The 22,947-nt window shown below is 32.9% G+C and overlaps 1 protein-coding gene across 1 annotated transcript in view; it reads right to left on the reverse strand.

Moving 5' to 3' along the window:
- LOC132745238 (TPR repeat-containing protein DDB_G0287407-like) overlaps nucleotides 1-22,947 on the reverse strand; it is a 58,473-nt gene that overhangs the window by 13,401 nt on the left and 22,125 nt on the right. Inside the window, exons 10-18 of the mRNA XM_060734094.1 lie at nucleotides 20,452-20,656; nucleotides 19,643-19,808; nucleotides 18,775-18,966; nucleotides 16,981-17,041; nucleotides 13,263-13,408; nucleotides 11,974-12,163; nucleotides 11,444-11,594; nucleotides 6,249-6,398; nucleotides 3,615-3,721 (exon numbers count right to left, since the gene is read on the reverse strand). Of these exons, the coding sequence (XP_060590077.1) occupies nucleotides 3,615-3,721; nucleotides 6,249-6,398; nucleotides 11,444-11,594; nucleotides 11,974-12,163; nucleotides 13,263-13,408; nucleotides 16,981-17,041; nucleotides 18,775-18,966; nucleotides 19,643-19,808; nucleotides 20,452-20,656 (1,368 nt within the window). The remainder of the gene's footprint in view (nucleotides 1-3,614; nucleotides 3,722-6,248; nucleotides 6,399-11,443; nucleotides 11,595-11,973; nucleotides 12,164-13,262; nucleotides 13,409-16,980; nucleotides 17,042-18,774; nucleotides 18,967-19,642; nucleotides 19,809-20,451; nucleotides 20,657-22,947) is intronic.

The following is a 22,947-nucleotide window of genomic DNA, read 5'->3' on the forward strand; positions in this document are numbered from 1 at the left end:
TACACTTTCTAAGTCAAAAAAGGGCCATAATTCTGTCAAAAACCTTGACAGAGTTATGTACTCTTGTCTGTAGATGGAGGTTATGATGGTGAACAAGTATGGTAAGTTTCAAAGCCATACTTGTAATACTTCTGAAATAAAGTGGGGTGGTACGAAAAACTTAACCAAGGTGTGACGCCAACGCCGACGCCGGGGCGAGTAGGATAGCTCCCCTTTTCATAGAAAAGTCGAGCTAAAAACATAAAAACATTCCAAGTTTAAAGGGGGAATTATTCTTGAAATATTCACACTAAAGTTTTGAATCTTATCACACATGATGTGGGTAATAGTAGGTAACAAATTTATTGTATTTGAGGTTTGAAGTAGATACATTAGAATCTGAGAAAGCCTTAACCTGTATTTTGCACAGCAATTGCTGCCAATTTTTGTTTATTTCCTTTTATCAATTTTGAAATTCATAAACAACCACTGTGACCCTGACCTGACAAAACCCTAACCTGCACTCTGCACATTGTCTCATTATGGTAAATATTTCTATTATACTGTAATTTCTATTTCCTTCAATCAGATCAAAACATACAGAGCAGATAACATATTCCTAAGAGACAAGCAGATGGATGTTCAAAAAGTTCATTGCAAGACTTAGTATAGGACAGAAAATCAGAAACACATATGGACGTGTCAGAATAAAAAAAGATATGAATAAAATCATTGATTATGATTGTCAAATGAATATAAAGATGGAGTATTATTATAAAACAAGCAAATTCGTTGAATTTATATTCCCCGCCGAGTACTGGTTATTATTAACACGTTACAACTGAAGACATAAGGCTTTATTTATATATAAATCATGGCATAAACAGTAATATTCTTTGAACTTGATAAATATTCAGGGCAATAACAGAGCCATAATTTTGTGTTAAATAGTAAAATCTGGAAATGCCAATGAGATGTATGCATACTGCATAACTAATCAAGGGCCATAAATCTGAGTTATAAGTATCTGACCGGGAACATCGCGACAATATGCACATCTCCTCTTAGTATCCCATACAGTTTCATTGAATTCCAACCAGTAGAAGCAGAGAAGTAGCGAGGAAACAAATATTTTTCTATATGGATACTGCATAACTAATCAAGGGCCATAACTCTGAGTTAAAGTGTCTGACCGGAACAAGCCGACGATATGCGCATCTCCTCTTGGTATTGAAGGTTCCCATAAAGTTTCGTTGAATTCCAGCCAGTAGTTGCTGAGAAGTAGCGCGGAAAAGATTTTTACTCTATATGCATACTGCATAACTAATCAAGGGCCATAACTCTGAGTTAAAGTGTCTGACCGGAACTAGCCGACAATATGCGCATCTCCTCTTGGTATTGAAGGTTCCCATGAAGTTTCGTTGAATTCCAGCCAGTAGTTGCAGAGAAGTAGCGCAGAAACGATTTTTACTCTATATGCATACTACATAACTAATCAAGGGCCATACCTCTGAGTTAAAGGGTCTGACCGGAACAAGCCGACGATATGCGCATCTCCTCTTGATATTGATGATTCCCATAAAGTTTCGTTGAATTCCAGCCAGTAGTTGCAGAGAACTACTACGGAAACGATTTTTACTCCATATGCATATTGCATAACTAATCAAGGGCCATAACTCTGAGTTAAAGTGTCTGACCGGAACAAGCCGACAATATGCGCATCTCCTCTTGATATTGAAGGTTCCCATAAAGTTTTGTTGAATTCCAGCCAGTAGTTGCAGAGAAGTGGCGCGGAAACGATTTTTACTAATCAAGGGCCATAACTCTGAGTTAAAGGGTCGGACCGGAACAAGCCGACGATATGCGCATCTCCTCTTGATATTGATGATTCCCATAAAGTTTCGTTGAATTCCATCCAGTAGTTGCAGAGAACTACTCCAGAAACGAAATTCGGACGTACGGATGGACAGACGGACGGACAACGCCAAAACTATATCCCCCTCCCGATTCCATCGGCGGGGGATAATAACACATGTCCCTTAGGGTTAAAGTGTATATTAGCAACCTAAAAACTGAAATAACCCCCCAGACAGATTATAATATTGATAATATTTATCATGCTGAATAACATTTTAAAAGGAAAACATTTTAATATAGTAACAAGAGGGCCATGATGGCCCTGAAGTCGCTCACCTGTATATAGGCCCCACAGAGCGGGGCCAGTTTAAACTCCAGGGCTTTTATTTGAACAAACTTGGTAGACACCCATTAGAAGATGTTTCATGCCAAACATCTAAGGTCTAGCTCGTTGGGTTTTTTAAAAGAAGATTTTTAAGTTTTTTCTTTACACATTAATTTAATATTTAAAAACAATTACACCCCTGGGGCAGGGCCAGTTTTGACCCAAGGGCTTTTATTTGAACAATCTTTGTAGACACTTACTAGAAGATGTTTCATGCTTAATATCTAAACTCTAGCTATTCGGGTTTTTTCGAAGAAGATTTTTAAGTTTTTGCTATACACATATAAGGAAAATCAATGTCCCCTGCGGCGGGGCCAATTTTGACCCAAGGGCTCTTATTTGAACAAACTTGGTAGACATCCATTAGAACATGTTTCATGCTAAATATCTTAGCTCTAGCTCTTTGGGTTCTTTAAAAGAAGATTTTTAAGTTTTTTGCTATATTCATATAGGGAAAATCAATGACCTCCCTGGGGCGGGTCCAATTTTGATCCAAGGGCTCTTATTTGAACAAACTTGGTAGACATCCATTAGAACATGTTTCATGCTAAATATCTTAGCTCTAGCTCTTTGGGTTCTTTAAAAGAAGATTTTTAAGTTTTTACTATATGCATATAGGAAAAATCAATGACCCCCTGGGGCGGGGCCAATTTTGACCCCAGGGCTTTTATTTGAACAAACTTGGTAGACACCCATTAGAAGATGTTTCATGCTAAATATCTTAGCTCTAGCTCTTTGGGTTCTTTAAAAGAAGATTTTGTAAGTTTTTACTATATACATATAGGGAAAATCAATGACCCCCTGGGGGGGCCAATTTTGACCCCAGGGCTTTTATTTGAACAAACTTGGTAGACACTCACTAGAAGATGTTTCATGCCAAATATTTAAGCTCTAGCTCTTTGGGTTTTTTAGAAGAAGAAATTTAAAGTTTTTCTTTTGGTTGCCATGGCAACCAGAGTTCTGCATGGAATTAAATTCTTTAACAATTTTCAAAGGTGACCACCAAAGGAACAATCCTGTGAAGTTTGGATGAAATTGGCTTAGTGGTTTATGAGGAGATGTCATTTAAAGTAAAAGTTTACGGACGACGGACGGACGGATGACGGATGGACGGACGCCTGACGAAAGGCGATCACAAAAGCTCACCCTGTCACAAAGTGACAGGTGAGCTAAAAAGTTTATTGGAGCAGAGTGGCCAGGGGAGAGAACTAGAACAATACTTTTTCTTAAGTCTATATAGATTACTTACCCATGGGGAGTATTGCAAAAAAATTATTGACTGGGTGATATTCAGTTCCAGAATGATAGATTGAAATAACACCATGTGACGGTACATTTGGCTATAAAGTAAAAAGTTTATGTGAGGTATCATAAAAAAAACAACTATAAATACCTAGCTCAAACAGACATTCAGCAACTTGAATATGATCTTTGTCAAGGTGGAATTCTCGTATCTCGAGACATCTGCGCAATGCATCACTGGCAGCTCTTTTATCAAATCTAAAATCAAAGAAGAGAGTTAGATGGCCCTGGATTGCTCACCTGCTAGAGAAGGTTACAGTTCTTCAATGCTAAAGTCATTAATAAGGACTCTTAAGGTTTTCTTTTTTAACCCAAGCTACATATTTTCTTAAAACATTTGTAGATGTCAGCAGAAATACCATATGCCAAATATCAAAGCTCTGGCGATTGTGATTTCACAAAGAAGATTTGAAGGTATTTTCCTATGTAAGTCTACAGAGGTTGTGCCTATTTTGACCATAGGAGCATGATTTATGTAACTTTTGTAGAGGACCACAAGGTGATGCTACATGCCAAATATCTAAGCTCTGAGCATTGTAGTTTCTGAGAAGTTTTTTTTTTATAAATTTATATTGTTTATAAACGACATGACTTATATAAATTCATCATAGATTCACTAGCCAACGCTCGATGCCATATATCTAAGCTTTGGCAATACATTTGAAAAAGAAAATCCTATATAACTATTTATAAGCTCCCTTGAGCTACTTACACACAGGACTGAAACTTATATATAATGTTTATAATAATATAACGTTTGGCCACCTAAGTATCAACTTGTAAAGTTTGATCAAAATCCACCTTGTGGAGGAGATGCCATTTAAAACAGTTTGGATAACAAAGAAAACTAGAACTGCCACTATCATGGCGTGAATACCCCCGCATACCAGTTTGTCAGAATCAACAGTGGCCATTTAGAGCTCAAGGACAACCTCCCTGCCAAATCTGAGGTTACTAAGTTATGTATTCTACATGCTTCAAATGTGAAAATGTCAAAATAAATACATTGCGGACAGGACATTCTTTAGCAATTGAGAAGAAAAGCTTTTTTTTTGTCAAGGTCCCTGTGACCTTGACCTTTGACCTGGTGACCTCAAAGTCAATAGGGGTCATCTACTTATCATGACTAGCCTCCATGCCAAATATGAAGACTGTGGGTCAAAGGAATGTTAAGTTATTGGGCGGACAAGCTTTTTGAAGTCAAGGCCCCTGTGACCTTGACCTTTGACCTGGTGACTTCAAAGTCACAAGGGGTCATCTACTAATCAGGACTAACCTCCATGCCAAATATGAAGACTTTGGGTCATAGGAATCTTAAGGTATTGGGCGGACAAGCTTTTTAAAGTCAAGGCCCCTGTGACCTTGACCTTTGACCTAAAAATCCATAGGGGTCATCTACTAATCATGACTAACCTCCATGCCAAATATGACGACTGTAGGTCAAAGGAATCTTAAGTTATTGGGTGGACAAGCTTTTTGAAGTCAAGGCCCCTGTGACCTTGACCTTTGACCTAGTGACCTCAAAATCAATAGGGGTCATCTACTAATCATGACTAACCTCCATGCCAAATATGAAGACTAAGGGTCAAAGGAATCTTAAGTTATTGGGCGGACAAGAAAAAACCGACGGACAGCCGGACGGACGGACGGCCGGACGGACGGACGGACAAGCTGATTCCAGTATACCCCCCTTACAACTTTGTTGTGCGGGGGTATAAAAAGGAAGATGGACACACTGCCATCATAAAAGCTCCGCTCTGAGCGCTTTTGATCAGGTAAGTTAAAACAGAAAACTTTTTATGGTTATATTTATGATTATATTTTATGAACAAAATTAATACTTAAAGTCTATTTTACCCTTGAAAGTGAGACACATGCTTTCATATGATATAAGCTATTTTCAGGCAGACATACAACTTATACTTCTGCTGACATCTAACATTCTCATGGAAATATGTAGTCTCACTCAAAACTGCATTGTGGGTGAAGAAATAAAGCTTAAAATCTTTTTAATGTCACCAGTTAATGACATCCATCTAATTTCTGAAGTCACTGATACATCATCATTGCTTATTATACTCCGGAATAAATGGTCTACCATATATTTAAAAGCCACTGCCAAGTGGGGACCACACTCTATTTCTTAATTCTATGGTCAAAACATTGAAGAAAGAATGAAATACTCCTAGAAAACATAACTCTCTTGAACAAATTATTGTTTAACTTTAATTACTTCAGTCTAGGTGACATTTGAATTAATCATCATTGTCAATTTTGTAGAGTAAGTGTTTTTTTGTCCAAGAATAACCCAAATCCATAAAATAAATAACAAAGTTATGACAATTTAAGTAAATTTCAATAGTTTGACCATGAAAGTCAATTAAAGGTCAAAGTAATATCAGAATAATTCAACATGTTGGTTTTGTAATATGTGTTGTTTTGTCTAAGTATAATTCAAATTTGCAAATAAATAACAAGGTTATGACAATTTGAAGTTTTGAACTAAATTCAATAATTTGACCCATGAAGGCCAACATGTCATTTCAGTCATAAGTGTTTTTTTCTCCAAGTATAAATCAAATCCATTTTTCCTTCGAAACAGATGAGCTAAAAAAATTGATAAGACCAGTGTTATTAACTTTATTTGGCTATTAATTCATGTTCTTAATACAGGTAGTGCTAGTAATATGTAAATACTATTTTACAGTCAAAACTGTCCATTTACCCTTTATCATTTTTTTCATCTGCCATAAGTACCCCCAGTTGGAAAAGAATGTCTGCTACCAAAGTGTGATTTCTACCATACCACATCTGTCTTAGCATTAAACTCTTGCGTAAGTTTGTCTCTGCCATCAAATAATCATTCTGAAGCATTCTGAAATATATAAAAATTAGCTCCCCTGAGACTGGGCAATATATGCCAGATGGCAAATTAACAAGAAGGTATCATGCAAATAGAAAGAGAGCAAAATTATTGTTGTAAATGGCTCAGATCATGAATTTTCCTTCCAACAATTGTAAGAGAAAAATAGTCTTATTTTCTCATACATTGTATAAGTAATTGAAGATAATTGAACATTATGACTTGAATTTCATTTTGATTGAAAGAAATCAATTAAATCAGGTTGCAATCAGCTGAATGCAAATTTAACTTGTCTTTTGTTAGTACATACTGAATGCCAAAATATAAACACATTTAGTGAAATCTCTTTAAAACTATTCTGTGAAAACCAATAATTACACCAAAATTTTGCTGAATAAGGGGCATAACTCTTGATTGCAATGGAAACTGTTGTTTTGTCCAAGTATGAATCATTTCCATAAATAAATGACAAAGTTAAGAAAATATAGGCAAAAATTCATTTATAATTTAAAATAACAAAGTTATAGCAGTTACAAGAAAAAAAAGAGAATTCCATTTATTTGACCTTGATTGTTAAGGTCAATTTAAGGTCAAGGTCATATTACAATAATTCAAAATGTTGGTTTGGTAGCAAGTCTTGTTTTGTCTCTAAGTACGAGGAATGATCAAAAATTGACTGGACTTTGTAGATTATTCTTAACCTGTTACTGGCATTTACATAACTGAACATAAATCGGAATCTATCCCCTAAATGATACAAAAAATACCAACAAGAAATATAAACAAATAAAAAAGTTACATTGTTATTGGCATGTACATGTAAAGCAATGCGGCGCATGGTTTAGCTTAAAAATTGACGTTAACGATGCCACAAGCGTATTATCTTCAACGGAACAGCTTTTAACTCTTTGAAAATTGTAGCTTACAGTTTTTGTATACATTGCTTGCAATGTATACAGAGTTATAAGCTATATCTCGGAAATCGTTACAGGTTAAGTTGTTACCGAACAACATCCACTCCCGGATAAAAACCGTTATAGAAACTAGTTCTTCATTCTGCAGTAGCGTTACATTCCGACTACACATCATTTATATAGTGTTTGCAAAGTTGTTTAAATGCTTTGAAAGTTCCAAATCGTTCATTTTCATGAAATAATAGACTCTACATTCCTTTAAATAACAGTTCATTGATAAAATCGTAGTTTATACCTACGCGTTAAACTTCACATATATGCATGCGCTTGCTAGTATGAATGAATACATCGTAAATATAGTAAAGTCGTCAGAATTATATAAATGGGACGAAACATCCCAGATAGATATTTAATCAAATAAAATTCCTGATTTACATTTATGCAATAAAATTGGCCTATAATGTTTTACAAAATGAGTATGGAGCTCCGTAACAAAATTTACCAGCGTATGACACCGGAAAATGTTTTTTTGTTTTTTTTTAAACCTGGCAATTATCCGTGCTTCGAAAAATAGAAATTCGTAAGCCTATTCTTTGAATACCTTTTTTACACATGATTTTTCAATTTCAAACTTTGTATACCTTAGAATTTTTTAAAAGAAATATGTTTCGAATTCAGCGAAGATTGCATGATTCAGTAACGGGTAAAAATAAAGATTCGAGCCGCTCGACCGTTCGACCCATAACAATTCATTGAACTTGGGATATGACGGATTAAGCCAAAGCATGGAGCTCAATATAAGCATATGTGGCCAGGATTCGACGATAAGAAATAATCATTGAAACTAATGTAAATCAGGTTAAATACATTAAAATAGGAATTATTTAATCTGCTTATATTATGGTGCATGGATGATTGCCGAAAAACACCATAAAAAACACACAAACAATACCGAAAACACTAAAAATACAAAAGAAATATTAAGGCTGTGATTAAATTCAAGCAATATAAACAATTTTGAGGTTATTTGATGAAATGGTTCAATAAATCAGTTTTAAATCGATAATATATCATAAATACGCTGATAAATGATTCGCTGAGCTTGCGTCGCACATAGAAAGCCGAAAACACATGTCACAGGCAAAAAAAAATGCTAATTTCCATTTTAATCACTAGAGAAATTGTTTTCACAATTCCGATCAATAAATTATCAATTGTCAGCATTATAAGTCGAAAAGAACACACTATAAAAAATGTTTTGGAACTCAACGGTAAGCTTGAAAAATATGGATAAGCCGAAAAAAACAATTTTTATGGCGATTACAATTGGTATAATTCCAACAAAATTAGTTTTATCTACTTTTTTCTATCCTTTAAATGATTAAAATTTACTTTCTTTTTGCAACCAGTGTAAATTAGAGAATGATTCTATTCTGTATTTAATGCGATATGAAAGTGTTTTTCGGCAACGTAACAGTCTAGCGTCAAAAACGTGGAAAAGCCGAAAAACACATTTTTACGAGCGATAAATAGTAGTAGTTAAAACAAGAGCCGCTACTTTTTTTTTCAACCTTTTAAATGACTATTACTTTTACTATTACTTTTTTTGTTACCAATGGAAAATGTCCATAAATACAGTATGAAAGTGTTTTTCAACTATGTAACGGTCTAGGGTCAAAAACATGGAAAAGTAAAAAAAAAAAACAACAAAAAAGAAACACATTTTACTGGCGATGACATGGACATTTTTAAAATAAGAACTTTTAAATAATTTTTTTCAAACGTCTAAAAGAATGATTATAACATCATATTTGTAAGCGATGTAAAATATCAGTAATATTTTTGTAATAAACATTGTATGAAAGTGTTTTTTTTCGGCTATGGTTACTGCCTAGCGTCAAAACATAGAAAAGTCAAAAAAAAAAAAAAAAAAAAAAAAAATAACAAACAAAAAAAACAAAAACCAAATCAAACAAACAAACAAACAAAAACATTTTTACTTGCGATAAAATAGAATATATTTCAAAAAAGTGCTGCTAAATACATTTTCAACTGTTTAAATGAAATAAACTATTACATAAATTTTATTACCATTGTAAAATGTCAGTCATTTTTTTGTGAAAAACTTGTGTTTTTTCGGCTATGTAACAGTCAGTGTTAAAAAACATGGGAAGCCGAAAACCACATTGGACCCTGCGATAAGAAAGGCTATATAAAATGAAAAATACCCATAAAATTAGACTTTTCAATAATAATTAACTTTTATTTTATTGTTTACAGTAAAAACTAAAGCAATCGTTTATACATTTATATGCTATATGAACTTTGCCCGTAGTTACAAATAGAGTAAAGAACATATATAGAAAAGCAATAATTTACTTCTGATATAATGGCTACACATCATCTAAATCATTACGCAGTATCTTATTATTTATTTCAGTGGTGAAACTTATAGGTTGGCTCAGGGTGAGGTTTTAGATTATTGAATGTCGGTCATCCATCTTCTGTCAACTGTGGTCTGTCCACATTTAGCATCGTCGGATACCCACGGCCGAACCATTGACATTTATCAGTTATGTCATGTTAAATGTTAATCAACCATGTGAATCCGACGATGACATTACAGTTGTTAACAATCTGCTGGTCATTTAGTTTGTTAACACTCGACTGGTCACACTTTTGCCCCAATTTTCACACAACATCGTAAGAATGTGTGTGACAGGTTTTGCTCAAGTTTGAACATGGATCACCTTGGTTAAAAATCAGAAGTAGGTCACAGTAGCCAAAAAATAGAAAAAAGGTTTTAGCTCAATGGTTCATCTAAAGTTAAGAAGTTGGTAACACAGCCTGATTATGGAAAAACCCTTGTTAACTTGCTGTCCAATATAAATGAATTTCTTGGAAAGGTTGTATATGAAGACTATAATTATGTAACAATTATTGAATAATGTAAATATTATAGTACATTTGAATTGTTTTGATTACAGATTTCATTTTTATTAATAAATGATAAAGTAATGCATTTGAAAATTAATGTGTAGAGATGAATACAACACACCAGAATATATACATGTATTAATGCATCAAAGTACAGTACATAGATCTGTAACATGGAAAGCTATACAAAAGGATGTACTTTAATTTGGTAATTAAGTCTTGTAGGATTATTCAATTAATTGACTTTGTATAGAGTTCAAGCCAGATCATGTATTTTATTAGATAGCATCACTGGAAACTAAATATGACTGTTTCAATATTCTATACTGCAGTCCATTTAACGGGTGTTTCAAAAAATGATTTCTTTATTGCTCATCTATCAGTTTGCCTAGCAATACACAGATGGAACATCACATCTTCCTTGTCTCATAAATAACTTTGGAAGAAGAAAGCCTTGGTGTGAGTCACTTGTTAGGGACATTGACCTTGGTCAGAAGATGACCCCTATTGTTTTTGAGGTCAGTAGGTTAAAATCAACATGGCCTTGATGACAAAAATGGATTATATTATCAAGCAATGTATACTTCAGTACTTTCAGTGCTTTGATTATCTGCTGGTTTTATTTCCTTTGATAAAGGTGGTAGGGTTGTAACCTCATTACTATCTTTTCATGAGTAAATACAACTAGTTTTTATAACATAAGATACACTGCACAGGATTCATCATCTATTTATGGTGATCTTGTCTACTAATTTTGTTTAAATTTCCAACCATGTATGCAGAAGTAATTGTCTGGACATGAGCTACAGCTAAGCTTTATCACAAGTTTATGAAGTTTAACCTGGACCTTGCAAGACATTTCATGTTTACAAATTTACTTTGAAATTCCATCATGCATGAATACGTTAATGACCTGACATAAAGTCCAGCTGCACTTAGGGCTATATGCCATGATACACTAATACATACATATGTACAGACTAACACACATACTTACATTGTAATCACCACAAGACAACACCCCTCCCTGCCCTTCCCATTACATGATTGTGGCATAACATAACAATTGGGATAGAATAGCATACACTTGAGGGGATGTGACAGGACAAAGTGAATTCTACAAAGCAGACTAAGTTTTGTGGGATGTAACAATGATAAATTACCTTTTATAAAGCATTAAGGGGCAGTATTAGCAGGCATTATTACCTCACAATTCCTATGTGAAATAGGATTGTTGCCCTGGCAGTCAGTTTATTTGTGACCACCACGAGGTCATGAGCTTCTTCCAGGAGGTCATCAGCATCATCTATTGAACCTTTCTGCAAATGTAGACATCCAATCTGTTGTATAATTTTTCCTGAAATCATCATGTTTTATATATTTTACTAGGTAAACAATAAGGATATAGAAATACACAGATACAATACTATAAAGTATGGCAATTTATTGTAATAACCTATAGCTGTAATACTGTAAATATTTTTACTTCATTTCTTTTATAGTTTTGATCTTATCAAGAAATACATTATCAAGAAAAGATCACAAATAACATGAGAGGAATAAAAAATTCCCAGGAGTTTTTGTGTATATGAATATGTGTTTATGCCTGTACAGATCTTGTCATAACCATTTGTAGCAGAAATTCTACTTTTTAATTTTTTTTTGTTACGTGAAGCTGATAGATTTCATAATAAAATTACGCACAGTAAATTCTTGAACAGTCATTGAAAGAATACCTTTAAGACCCTGAAGTTCCATGAAAAAGTTTGAGGATTCTTCTGGTTCAACTATATCCATAACAGTGCGTAGAGCTTTCTTATACCATTTCTCTGCAAGTTCATGGTCATTCTGATCTAAATATAGCTGACCTAAACATTCCTGAACTTTTGAATGAACCAGCTGATCACTTTCAATGAGGGGATAACTCTGTAAGAAGGTAAAAAAGTTATCTTAAGTACAAGGTGGCCATCATGGCCCTGGATCGTTCACTTAAGCCACATAGCTAGAAAATGGTTTGTGCAAATTAATTAGGATGTTTTCCTATATAAATCTACATAAACTAATAGACCCCAAGGGCAGGGGCTAACTTTGACCCTAGGGGAATGATTTAAATATCTTTAGTACAGGAACATTAACTGATGCTACGTGCAAAATGTCTAAGCTTTTGGCTTATAGTTTTCAACAAGAGGCTTGAAATGTTTTTTTTTCTACTCTATTATAGTCTGTATGAATAATGTGACCCAAGTTAAGTGAGCAACTTTGACGCAAGGGGGAATAATTTATATACTTTTGTAGAGTTTCACTAGGTTAATCAACATATCTAAACTCTGGGCATTGTACTTTTAGAGAAGTTTTCAAGTTCTGGGCATTGAACTTATCTGAAGTTTTTTTAAAAACATTTTTACTATACAAGTCTATGTATGAATACTTTTAAAGTCCAATGGTCAATCCATTTTGACACATGGCATCACTTAAAAGAACAACAAACTTTGGGCATAGCAGTTTCATGAAATAAAATTTAAATGTATTTTCATACATAAGTCTCTAATTATGACAAAGTCACCCCAGGAGTGAGAACAATTTTCACCCCATGAGCATAATATATATATAACTTTTGCAGAGGACCACAAGGTGATTCTACATACCAAATATCTAAGCTCTGGGCAGTAGATTTTATATACCATTACATATAACTAGTGTTTGTTAATGTGATTGTATATTATCCCTCCATCACATATGTAGAGAACAGTTTGAGTGTTTTAAAATACAAAACTGGTAATGCTATAAAGTAATGCTATGTAGAATAACCCACAGTAGAAAACAATTCAACATGCAAAATACAGACATAATAACTTAAATTTCTATAGGCTGTAAATCTGTGGTATCAAGGTCTTCTACAGAAGAAAGGTTCCAATAAATTTATACAAATATTAAAATAATAATAAATTTATAAATATACAGTATCTAATTTCAGCTACATAATCACACTAAAGAAATTCTTTTAATCATTTTCGATCAATCTCACCTTCATAAGTGTTGTATTCAAGGCCTGCAGGATTGTCTCCCCTGTCTGCCTGTGTCCCATTTCTAGAATAAATTGACTGACATGCCACGTTAGTTTTATCACTTCAGCCGGGCTCAAGTCAAACTTCCTCTCCTCAGCTTCAGCTCCTAATGTAGACAATTGTTTCTTTTTATATCTATTCATATATAAAACATGAGCATGCAATGCCAATGCTTGTCTGTCAAGGGATACAGTATACTCAACTAATAAAAGACTTGACAGTCAGTAAAGAAAGATAAACTAGGAAAAACAAGAAACTCCACAATGTGAAACCAGGTTTTCCATGTTCATTTTTCACAGATGCTTCATCAAGTGTCCTGGTGCATAATTGTCAGCATTTTGCTATTAAAACAAATTTGAGAAAATTATGGCATTTTGATTTTTAACATGCACACAAATATACAGTTTATATACAGTTAAACTTCGTTCGCTCGAACTCGGATCCCTCGATTACCTCCCTTCGCTCAAACTTATCGCCCAGTCCCGGCAAAATTCCTATATAATATATATTGTTCTACATCGGATCGCTCGAACACCCATCGCTCGAACTCTCGAACCTGATCTCTGGTCCCTTCAGTAGAAATAAAGTGTACATCACACCTTTTCGGTCGAATACAAACAGACAACAAAAGTTGCGGGTCGCCATGTTCTAAATAATTGACAGTCGGCGACACATGTTTTTAACACCTTGTGATCGTGACAAAGGCAATTAAGGTTAATTGATACAAAATAAAAGGTGTTGTAACCGATTTGTTTGTTATGATACAATTGTTTATTTGCCGTCTTTAGTAACGATAAAAAGAAAATAGAGCTTGAAATGTGCAAAAGTCAATAAATAAATGACGTTTACCGGACGGTTTAATTACAACCGTTGTTCATGTAACGTGAATTGTAACAGTGTAATCTATTTATAGAATGATACTTGTACGTGTGTTTATTTTAGTAAATGACTACAAATAGATGCTGCTGTAAAATGTTGTTTTTTAATATTTTATCAATTCATTGTTTTAAATAAAATTCATCCCATATTAAACATATAAATATATTTTGAACATTGTTCACAGTTTGGATAATGATCGCCCGATCAAACTCAACCAATTACAATATGCATGCATATGGATTAACACAGTGTACTGTTAATGCTGTTTTCAATAGGAAAATAATTCTTAATATGACATATTCGAGAAATAGATGTACTAAGAAACAATTCTATTGACGTATTTATCTTTTGACCCATGTAAGCTGGAAAACCTTTAAGCCTATGTTCTATGTAATAAATTAGTTTAACCTCGGTTGGCTCGAACTACCAATCTCTCAAACAAATTTGTACAGGCCCTCTGAGTTCGAGCGAACAAAGTTCGACTGTATATTGTATCATTTGGGCAGCTCATGAAAAACCATATAGTGCAAAAAATTTCACTTTTTCACTTATTACAATTTTAGGAAAATACAATAATTCCCAGTTACTCTGGAATCTATTTCAACAAAGACTTTTGATGTCATCACGTTACACATAGAACATAATGTCAAATAAGGGACGAAATGTTGTAAAGGTCAAAAGTGCTACAAACACTGTAGAAGTTACTACAAATATCATAATTTGTCCGTCTACTGCATTCTACATAAGAAATAGAACACAATGCAAAGTGTCTACTCTTCAGTGAGTTTAACGTTTCTGACTGATCAGTAATTAAAATGGTATGAGATATGAAAAAATCAATTGTTCAAACATCAGTCTAGAGAAACATATATTATAGTCAGTTAGTATAATGCTCTTTCTGTAAAATCTACATCACAATTATAAACTGCTAAATTTGAGTGGTCCAATAAAAGTAACATAATAGTGCCTTCACTGGTGGTCAACGTGAAAATTGTATTATTCTAAGGTCAGCTGACACAAACATCAACAAAGAAGAAAAAGATTTGTGTTGATTATATGGGTGTCAATATTTATATATAAATAAAATTTTTCTTAGCATGACTTCTATCACTAAACATTTTAGTTACATGTACCTCAAAATACCTGTATGCATTTGTTGGAAAATAATGTTTTTGATTTAGTCGTCACTAACTGTACACTTATGAAGAGACGATGTAGTATAATATTGCATCAACTATGAAGTTTTGTTCTTCCACAAGTATTGTTTTTAAAATGAACTTATCATGTGTGGGTGGCATATGGATCTGTCAATCATTCATTAAATAATTGGTAATTATCCAATCAAGTGCTAAATTATGGGGTTGCATGGATAATTATAAGTCTCTTTAAAATATTTCTACATTTTAAATGATATTAAAATTATTTTTGCTGAAATTTTGATTAAAAAAATAGACTTTCAATGAATTAAAGACATTAAAGACAACAATTATCCAGCCATAACAAAACGCTCTTCAGAATATGAATTCATTTATATTTGTATAAATCTTATTGTATATAAGTTTTATTTCAGGAAACATTCTTTTAGTTTTTAGATTTGGTCAACTCAAAATTTAGTTTTGCTGTGTAAAATTTTGTATGAAATTGAAATAGTTATAAAAAATATTAAATAAATACATATATATGTATAGCTATTTCAATTTAAAAAAAAAAATAAATAAAGCCAAAGTTATGTAACTTGCCCTGTTCATGTTCTTTGTATTGATTAGTTAGTGTGTAAATTCCAAAGCCATAGATGGACAGTTCATTTACTATAAGCCGGGGGCATAAAAAAGGAAAATTCTAATTTCAAGAGGAGATTATTCTGAAAACATTGCTTCTAGTGTTATGAACCTAGTCACATAAGATGTGGTTGATGATAAGGCACATATATTTGAAGTCTGAAGTTGATACTGTGAGAAATAAAAAAGTTATGGTGATATATTTTATTGCACCAAAACTTTAATCTAAAATCTGAATGCGGACGCAGACGCCTATATGAATAAGACAGCTCTCCATATACTTTGTATACGTCATGCTAAAAACATATTTTTGTGTAAGGAACTGAATTAAAATTTCATTTTTGACCTTAACAGATCTTAAGATCATTTACAGATCAAGATCATACTTGATTTTATTTTAAATTCAGTCATTAGAGTTGCTTTTTCAATGTGAATCAAATCTGTCCATAAATTACTCAGTTATGTCAATTAGAGCTTCATTCAACAACATGACCATGACCACTTTAAGCTCAAACTTGAATAACTTAACATGTTGTTGTGAATTTTATTAAAAAAAATAACAAAGTTTACACAACTCAAGCAAAGTTCATTAATTTGACGGTCAAGTTCATTTTAGGTTAATGTCATATTTTAATTATTTAATATGTTGTTTTTAACATTGGTTTTATTTTGCCCATGTATGAACATTAATAAATAACAAAGTTATCTAAATTAACTCAAGCAAAGTTCAATAATTTGACTGATATGAGTGTTGTTTTGTCAAAGTTTAAGTCAAATTTTATAAAATAAGAAAATTATTAAAAGTTAAGCTAATTCTATTTTAATGTCAAGGTCATTTCATGTAAGGTCAAGGTCATATTATGTGTCATTTAATTTAAGATCGAATCAAATCTGTAAATTGGTTACAAAGGTATGACCAATTTAAGCAACTTTCAATTACTTCAAAACATGACAGTGGCACTTTTTATAGCTCTTTTTTTCTTTATGTCAAGATGATGAAATGATTTTTGTTAATGTGTACCTTGTGTAAGAAATATTGAATCTCCACCATTGGTAATGTCACCTATACTGCTTCGATCATCCTAAAAAATAAATTTTCAAACATGTTACAAAAGAGGGCCCATCTTTATTACCTGGTATATCACTAACCATACTATTAAGGCTCTGAATGACAAGGGACATCAAAATTGATAACTAGAATGAATGAAATGGAGATATAAGGTCAAAATCTTGGGCAACTGACATCAAAGTTCAAATCTGCATATGAAATAGTTCTTGTAGTTTAAATTTTATAGCTGTAGCTCTCAATGCAAATAATAGGTCACTGAGATATAACCTAAATCAACAATTAAAACAAGAGTTGTCTGTAAGTCTCAGTGCTTGACAGAAAGTGTTTTTCAAAAGTGAACAATATAGTTTCATCAAAATAAAGATGTGTCAGTGTCTGCCATTGGCTGTTATATAAAATTAACCTTATAATCCATGTTACTTTCATTCCTCTGTTAAAGGCCTCTAAATTTGTCATTTTTAGGTCACCTTGACAATATTCCATTACTATAATTGCTTTTATTACTTTGGCTGCACCTTGCCTTAAGAAATCAAATAAGAATGCATTTATTTTTTTCAACAACAAGAGAAGGCAGTGTAAGGAATAGCTGATTCATCACTAGTATAAAGAGGCTTTTAGTAACAGCTGTTTTTCCTATTGGGGTCAAGTATCTGCTGCCATTAAAAATGTTATTGAATTTTTTAATTTTCTGTTTGTAATTTAATTCAACCCTTTTTTATAGATCTATATCAAAGTGAATGCAAAGAAGTTTGAATTGTTATTGTCCCCAAAGAATTTTAAAATAAGTAAGTAATTAGTTCACATTTGGTGTGTCATTTTGTACATGAACTGCATGATTTATAAAATATTTGCTAGGACTACATGCCTAGTTCTTCACACAAGAAGACTTACCGGTATATATGTTTAACTATACAAGTCTTTATAAACTAAGTGACCTCATGGCAAGTCCACTTTTGATCCATTACGTATGATTTATATAACTTTTGTAGAGGACAAGAAGGTTAGGCTACATGCCAAATATCTATGCTCTGGACATTTAAGTTTTCAATTTTTAAGCCTTTTTTTAGCTTTTATGTCAGCTGTGACCTACTTATGAACCCATATAATATTGCGTGTACTGCCCATCACATATGTTACCTTGGAAATGCTTCGATTTTTTAAGTAGGAAAAAAAGAATTTAGATAGAGCGTTTTTAAAGATGGCATACATATTAAATTATATTCAAGCAGTGATATTGACACAAGTGACTGTAAATAAAGCAGTTATAACAAACATCTCTTTACTTCTGTGACAACCCTCGTATAACCCACGTAGTTAGTCAGAAAAGGACAAAAATACATAAGAATTTATAGAATAAAGTTATTAATGAACTGACTTTATTTACAAAACATTCATTTTTCTTTCATCATAATTAAATGTGAGAAAACTTTTATTCAAAAGCCATTGCTGTTCTATATTTGTTGTTATATTTAATTATGTTTTCTTATTAATCTAATTATCTGAAATAATGGTAAATATACTAATAACCTATCTTTAAATGGTGTTGTATTATTTTCATTGCCAATCTATTGGTCACCTGAAAATAATGCATGCAATATGTTCAGCTTGTACCATAATAATGATGTTTAAAGAATCGGTCAATATCAGTGGTACTTGACCATCATGTCATTTTATTTCCCAGATGTACATATATCTGCACATCACAGAATGTCCCTCTAATCCAATGCAAAGAATTCCAGTACAAACCTTTGACATTATATCACTCGCCTCCTCAATCACGGACAATTTGGTGTCAGAAGCTGGAGTTGTGAAAATGGAGGGAATGTTATGCGAGGCTGGGGAGAACAACATGATTGGAGGCTGATCAACCTCAGACTTCTCCACAAAGCTTGTCTCTGATATATTAGATACTGAACCACTCCCTTCCACACTCTCAACCTGAAGTAAAAACAACTAAAGCTATCACTAGAGACAGGTCATTCATACCCCAACCAACCTGCCACATACTAAATAAAGTTATATAATAATTTGAAATGCCCACCAATATCGACCACTTTTTTCTCCTATTTTTTTTTGGTAAGCATACAAAAAGTCCTTGGCAAAGGTTGACAAACTACAATCTTTACAAATCACACATGCATGAAACGACATATACATGTAATTGTTACATAACAGTTATATCATTACATACCTGTTGTTGAGAAACAGCATAGAATACGGCATGCATTAAGTTATCATGAATTACATTTCTTTTAGATAATGCTAAGCTAAAAAAATTTCACAAAGGTACTCAGGTCAGCTAAAAAACATGGACTGGACATGACTTTCAATGCACGATCATATCATAACTTTTGACATTCAAGTATGAACTTTACCTTTTGGGCTACTGATCTAAATTTTGTTCTTTACATATCTCTGGTCTTCAAATTTGTTGACTCCTGAATATAAATATATCTAGATAAAATGATATCAATTTGACAGTCATCTGGCTATTATTATAGGCTGAGTTTACTGTACGTCTGAAATGTCTTTGGGCATAGCAAAAAAAGTATCTCAAACTTGAAAGCAAACAAATGAATATGAAAATATATCAAAAGACAGCACATAATATTACCTCTATTTTCTCTGGTTCAGGCACAAGAGCACCAACACGAAGCAATAACTGATTATATGTGTCAACAGCACTGTATCCTTCTTTCTCCAGGTAGTACCAGTAAAGTCGGAGATCATAGTGATTAGATGGGTACCTATTCTCTGCATCATACAAGCTCTCAAACATCCTGTAATACATGTTTATATTGATTAATGTAAAGTTCTCATTCAACACATACCAAAACTCATATTTGAATGTGGATAAATCCCTAGGAATAAGGAAGAAGACATTTTTTCAGCCACAAGCATGCATTACCAACCTTCTATCAGCTTGCTGGTTACCTCCTTACAACATAACACTCAAAAGTAACTCAAAGGATTTAAATCTACAGTGTAAGGTATTTAATCTGGAGACAACCTTGGCCAGGGAGACACCAAAATATAAAACTACATGTAACTTTTGTTAAACAAGAGCTGCCTGAAGAGGAGCACACTTCACTTTTCTTTATACTTGATAGTATGATTGAAGACAAGATTGCATTTGTGAAAAAATGCTCTGCCACCTCATTAAAACAACACTTAATAGTAGGAACAGATGTAGATTTCTTATTGTTTTTATACAATTTAACTTTTCCATAATGCAGAAGTGTTTAGTGAGTGGGTGGGGGGGGGGGTAAGGTCATATTTTAGCATATCATGTCAAATGAAATTATGAAATGATCAGTTATAATCATGATCTTTGACATTTACTGCATTCAAAAACACTACAAAATTGTTTTATGTTTAAATGTACTAGACTGATGGCAAAGTGGTAACTTATGAAATGCATACTGTGGTTCTGCTAAGATTTCAGCTAAAAGTTTCATTTCCCCTGCCATCAACAGTTGCCATGGTAACTCTTCCACCCTCCTCTGACTGTGACCTTGACGATAAAAATACCTGACAAGGTACTGATGGAATTCTCTCTTCTGCTTTTTCCATTCCTTGTCATTCTCAGTGTGCGAAAATATCTCAGCAGTTGATGGCTTCACTATGCCTGAACAATAGTAAAATCATAAAAAAAAAAAATTGAGTCTGCAAGACTGAAATTGCAGCAAATTAAGAAATTTTTCAACCAAATTAATAGGAATTACATGTATTCTATGTAACAGAATCATCTTTATTGAAATAATATGCTTTCAAATCCTTTCTTTATTCAAAAGTGTGAAATAATAACCTTTAAGTAATCTTCAAAACATTGGATAAAATCATTGTCTTATCTGAATCAACATGCATAATCTATTTGTTTAATCAAGAGCCACTGCCAAGGGATGGTCATGTTCAACTCTTTCTTATTTCGTAGGGCAAACATATGTATCTTAGGAAGAACGTTGTAGTAAATGGATCTCTAAGAAAAAAAATATCACTTTCTTGTACAACAAGAGTCAGCAAGGTCATGCTCAATAGTATAGTAAAGTGTAAGTACTCCTACAAACTTTTTTTTGTAACAAGTAAAATTAATACTTCACATTTGACCTTAATGGTCAAGGTCGTTCAAAGGTCAAGACCACATTAGAAATACTCATCATGTCATTTATGCCATAAGTGCTCTTTTGTCCAAGAATGAATCAAGTCCATACATAAACAACAAAGTTATGACAATTTAAGCAAATTTAAGTAATTTGACCTTGATGGTCAAGGTCAAATAAAGATCAAAGCCATATCAGAATAATTCAACATCTTGATTTTGTCATATGTGTCCTTTTGTCCAAGTACGGAACAAATCTGTTAGTAAAGGTCAAGACCACATTAGAATACTCATCATGTCATTTATGCCATAAGTGCTCTTTTGTCCAAGAATGAATCAAGTCCATACATAAAAAACAAAATTAAAACAATTTTAGCAAATTTCAATAATTTGACCTTGACAGCCAAGGTCAATTAAAGGTCATAGTCATATCAGAATATTTCAACATTTCAGTTTTGTCATATATGTTTTTTTTGTTCAAGTATGAATCAAATAATAAAGTATCTGCACATAAATCCTTGTTTGGATATACTTTATTATAGCCAGAAGTAGTGACACTCATATTTTTATGAGTTAAAACAATGACTACCATGTTTATGTTTTTCTGAATTTGACTATTGTTACATTTACTGACCAACACAGAAAAAGTTTTAGAGCGTCAACTGCTATCAAGATGATAGCTGCAGGACTCATAAGATTATACATCTTCCTAAATTTTATCTGTAGACGATCCCTTAAAAAAACACCAGTAAAATATGCATGTTCCCCTCATCAGTATCTCAGAAATTGCAAGAAATGTATCTTGAATGTTCTAAATATGTTATTTTAAACTACATAATTCATAATACAAAGTTAGTTATTCACAGTTGAATAAATTGACCATAGTCAAGATCTAAGTAAATCATATATTCTGAATAATTCAACATGTTGGTTTTTTCTCAAGTGTTGTTTTGTCTAAGTATCACTTGTTGTTTTGTCTAAGTATCAAGTGTTGTTTTGTCTAAGTATCAAGTGTTGTTTTGTCTAAGTATCACTTGTTGTTTTGTCTAAGTATCAAGTGTTGTTTTGTCTAAGTATCAAGTGTTGTTTTGTCTAAGTATCAAGTGTTGTTTTGTCTAAGTATCACTTGTTGTTTTGTCTAAGTATCAAGTGTTGTTTTGTCTAAGTATCAAGTGTTGTTTTGTCTAAGTATCACTTGTTGTTTTGTCTAAGTATCAAGTGTTGTTTTGTCTAAGTATCAAGTGTTGTTTTGTCTAAGTATCAAGTGTTGTTTTGTCTAAGTATCACTTGTTGTTTTGTCTAAGTATCAAGTGTTGTTTTGTCTAAGTATCACTTGTTGTTTTGTCTAAGTATCAAGTGTTGTTTTGTCTAAGTATCAAGTGTTGTTTTGTCTAAGTATCACTTGTTGTTTTGTCTAAGTATCAAGTGTTGTCTTGGCTAAGTTTCACGCGTTGTCTTGTTCAAGTATAAATCAACTTTTGATTTGAAACTGTTGCTATTGAACTTGAGAACTTGTGACAGAATCTTGATGTAACACAACAATTTTTGTGACATAAATTACAAAAAACTTAGATGTCTGTTTGTTTAAGTTTACACACCAGTTCTGTTTAATAAACATTAGAAACTTTTAAAGAACATTTGTAATTCCTTCTTTCTTAATTTTTCAACAGAAGTTCAAACAAAAAGGTAGTCTGTTTAAGAATGCTCAGCGGACTAGCAGACAACGTTTAAAGTAATCATGGAGAGCAGTCAGAAAGGATAGTTGCTGTCTACAGAACCTAACTTGTCAATGTGAGCAGTCTGAAGGGATACCTGGGGTC

Source organism: Ruditapes philippinarum, unplaced genomic scaffold (genome assembly GCF_026571515.1).
Source record: "Ruditapes philippinarum isolate M1 unplaced genomic scaffold, ASM2657151v2 ctg8_1_1_1_1, whole genome shotgun sequence".
Taxonomy (NCBI): domain Eukaryota; kingdom Metazoa; phylum Mollusca; class Bivalvia; order Venerida; family Veneridae; genus Ruditapes; species Ruditapes philippinarum.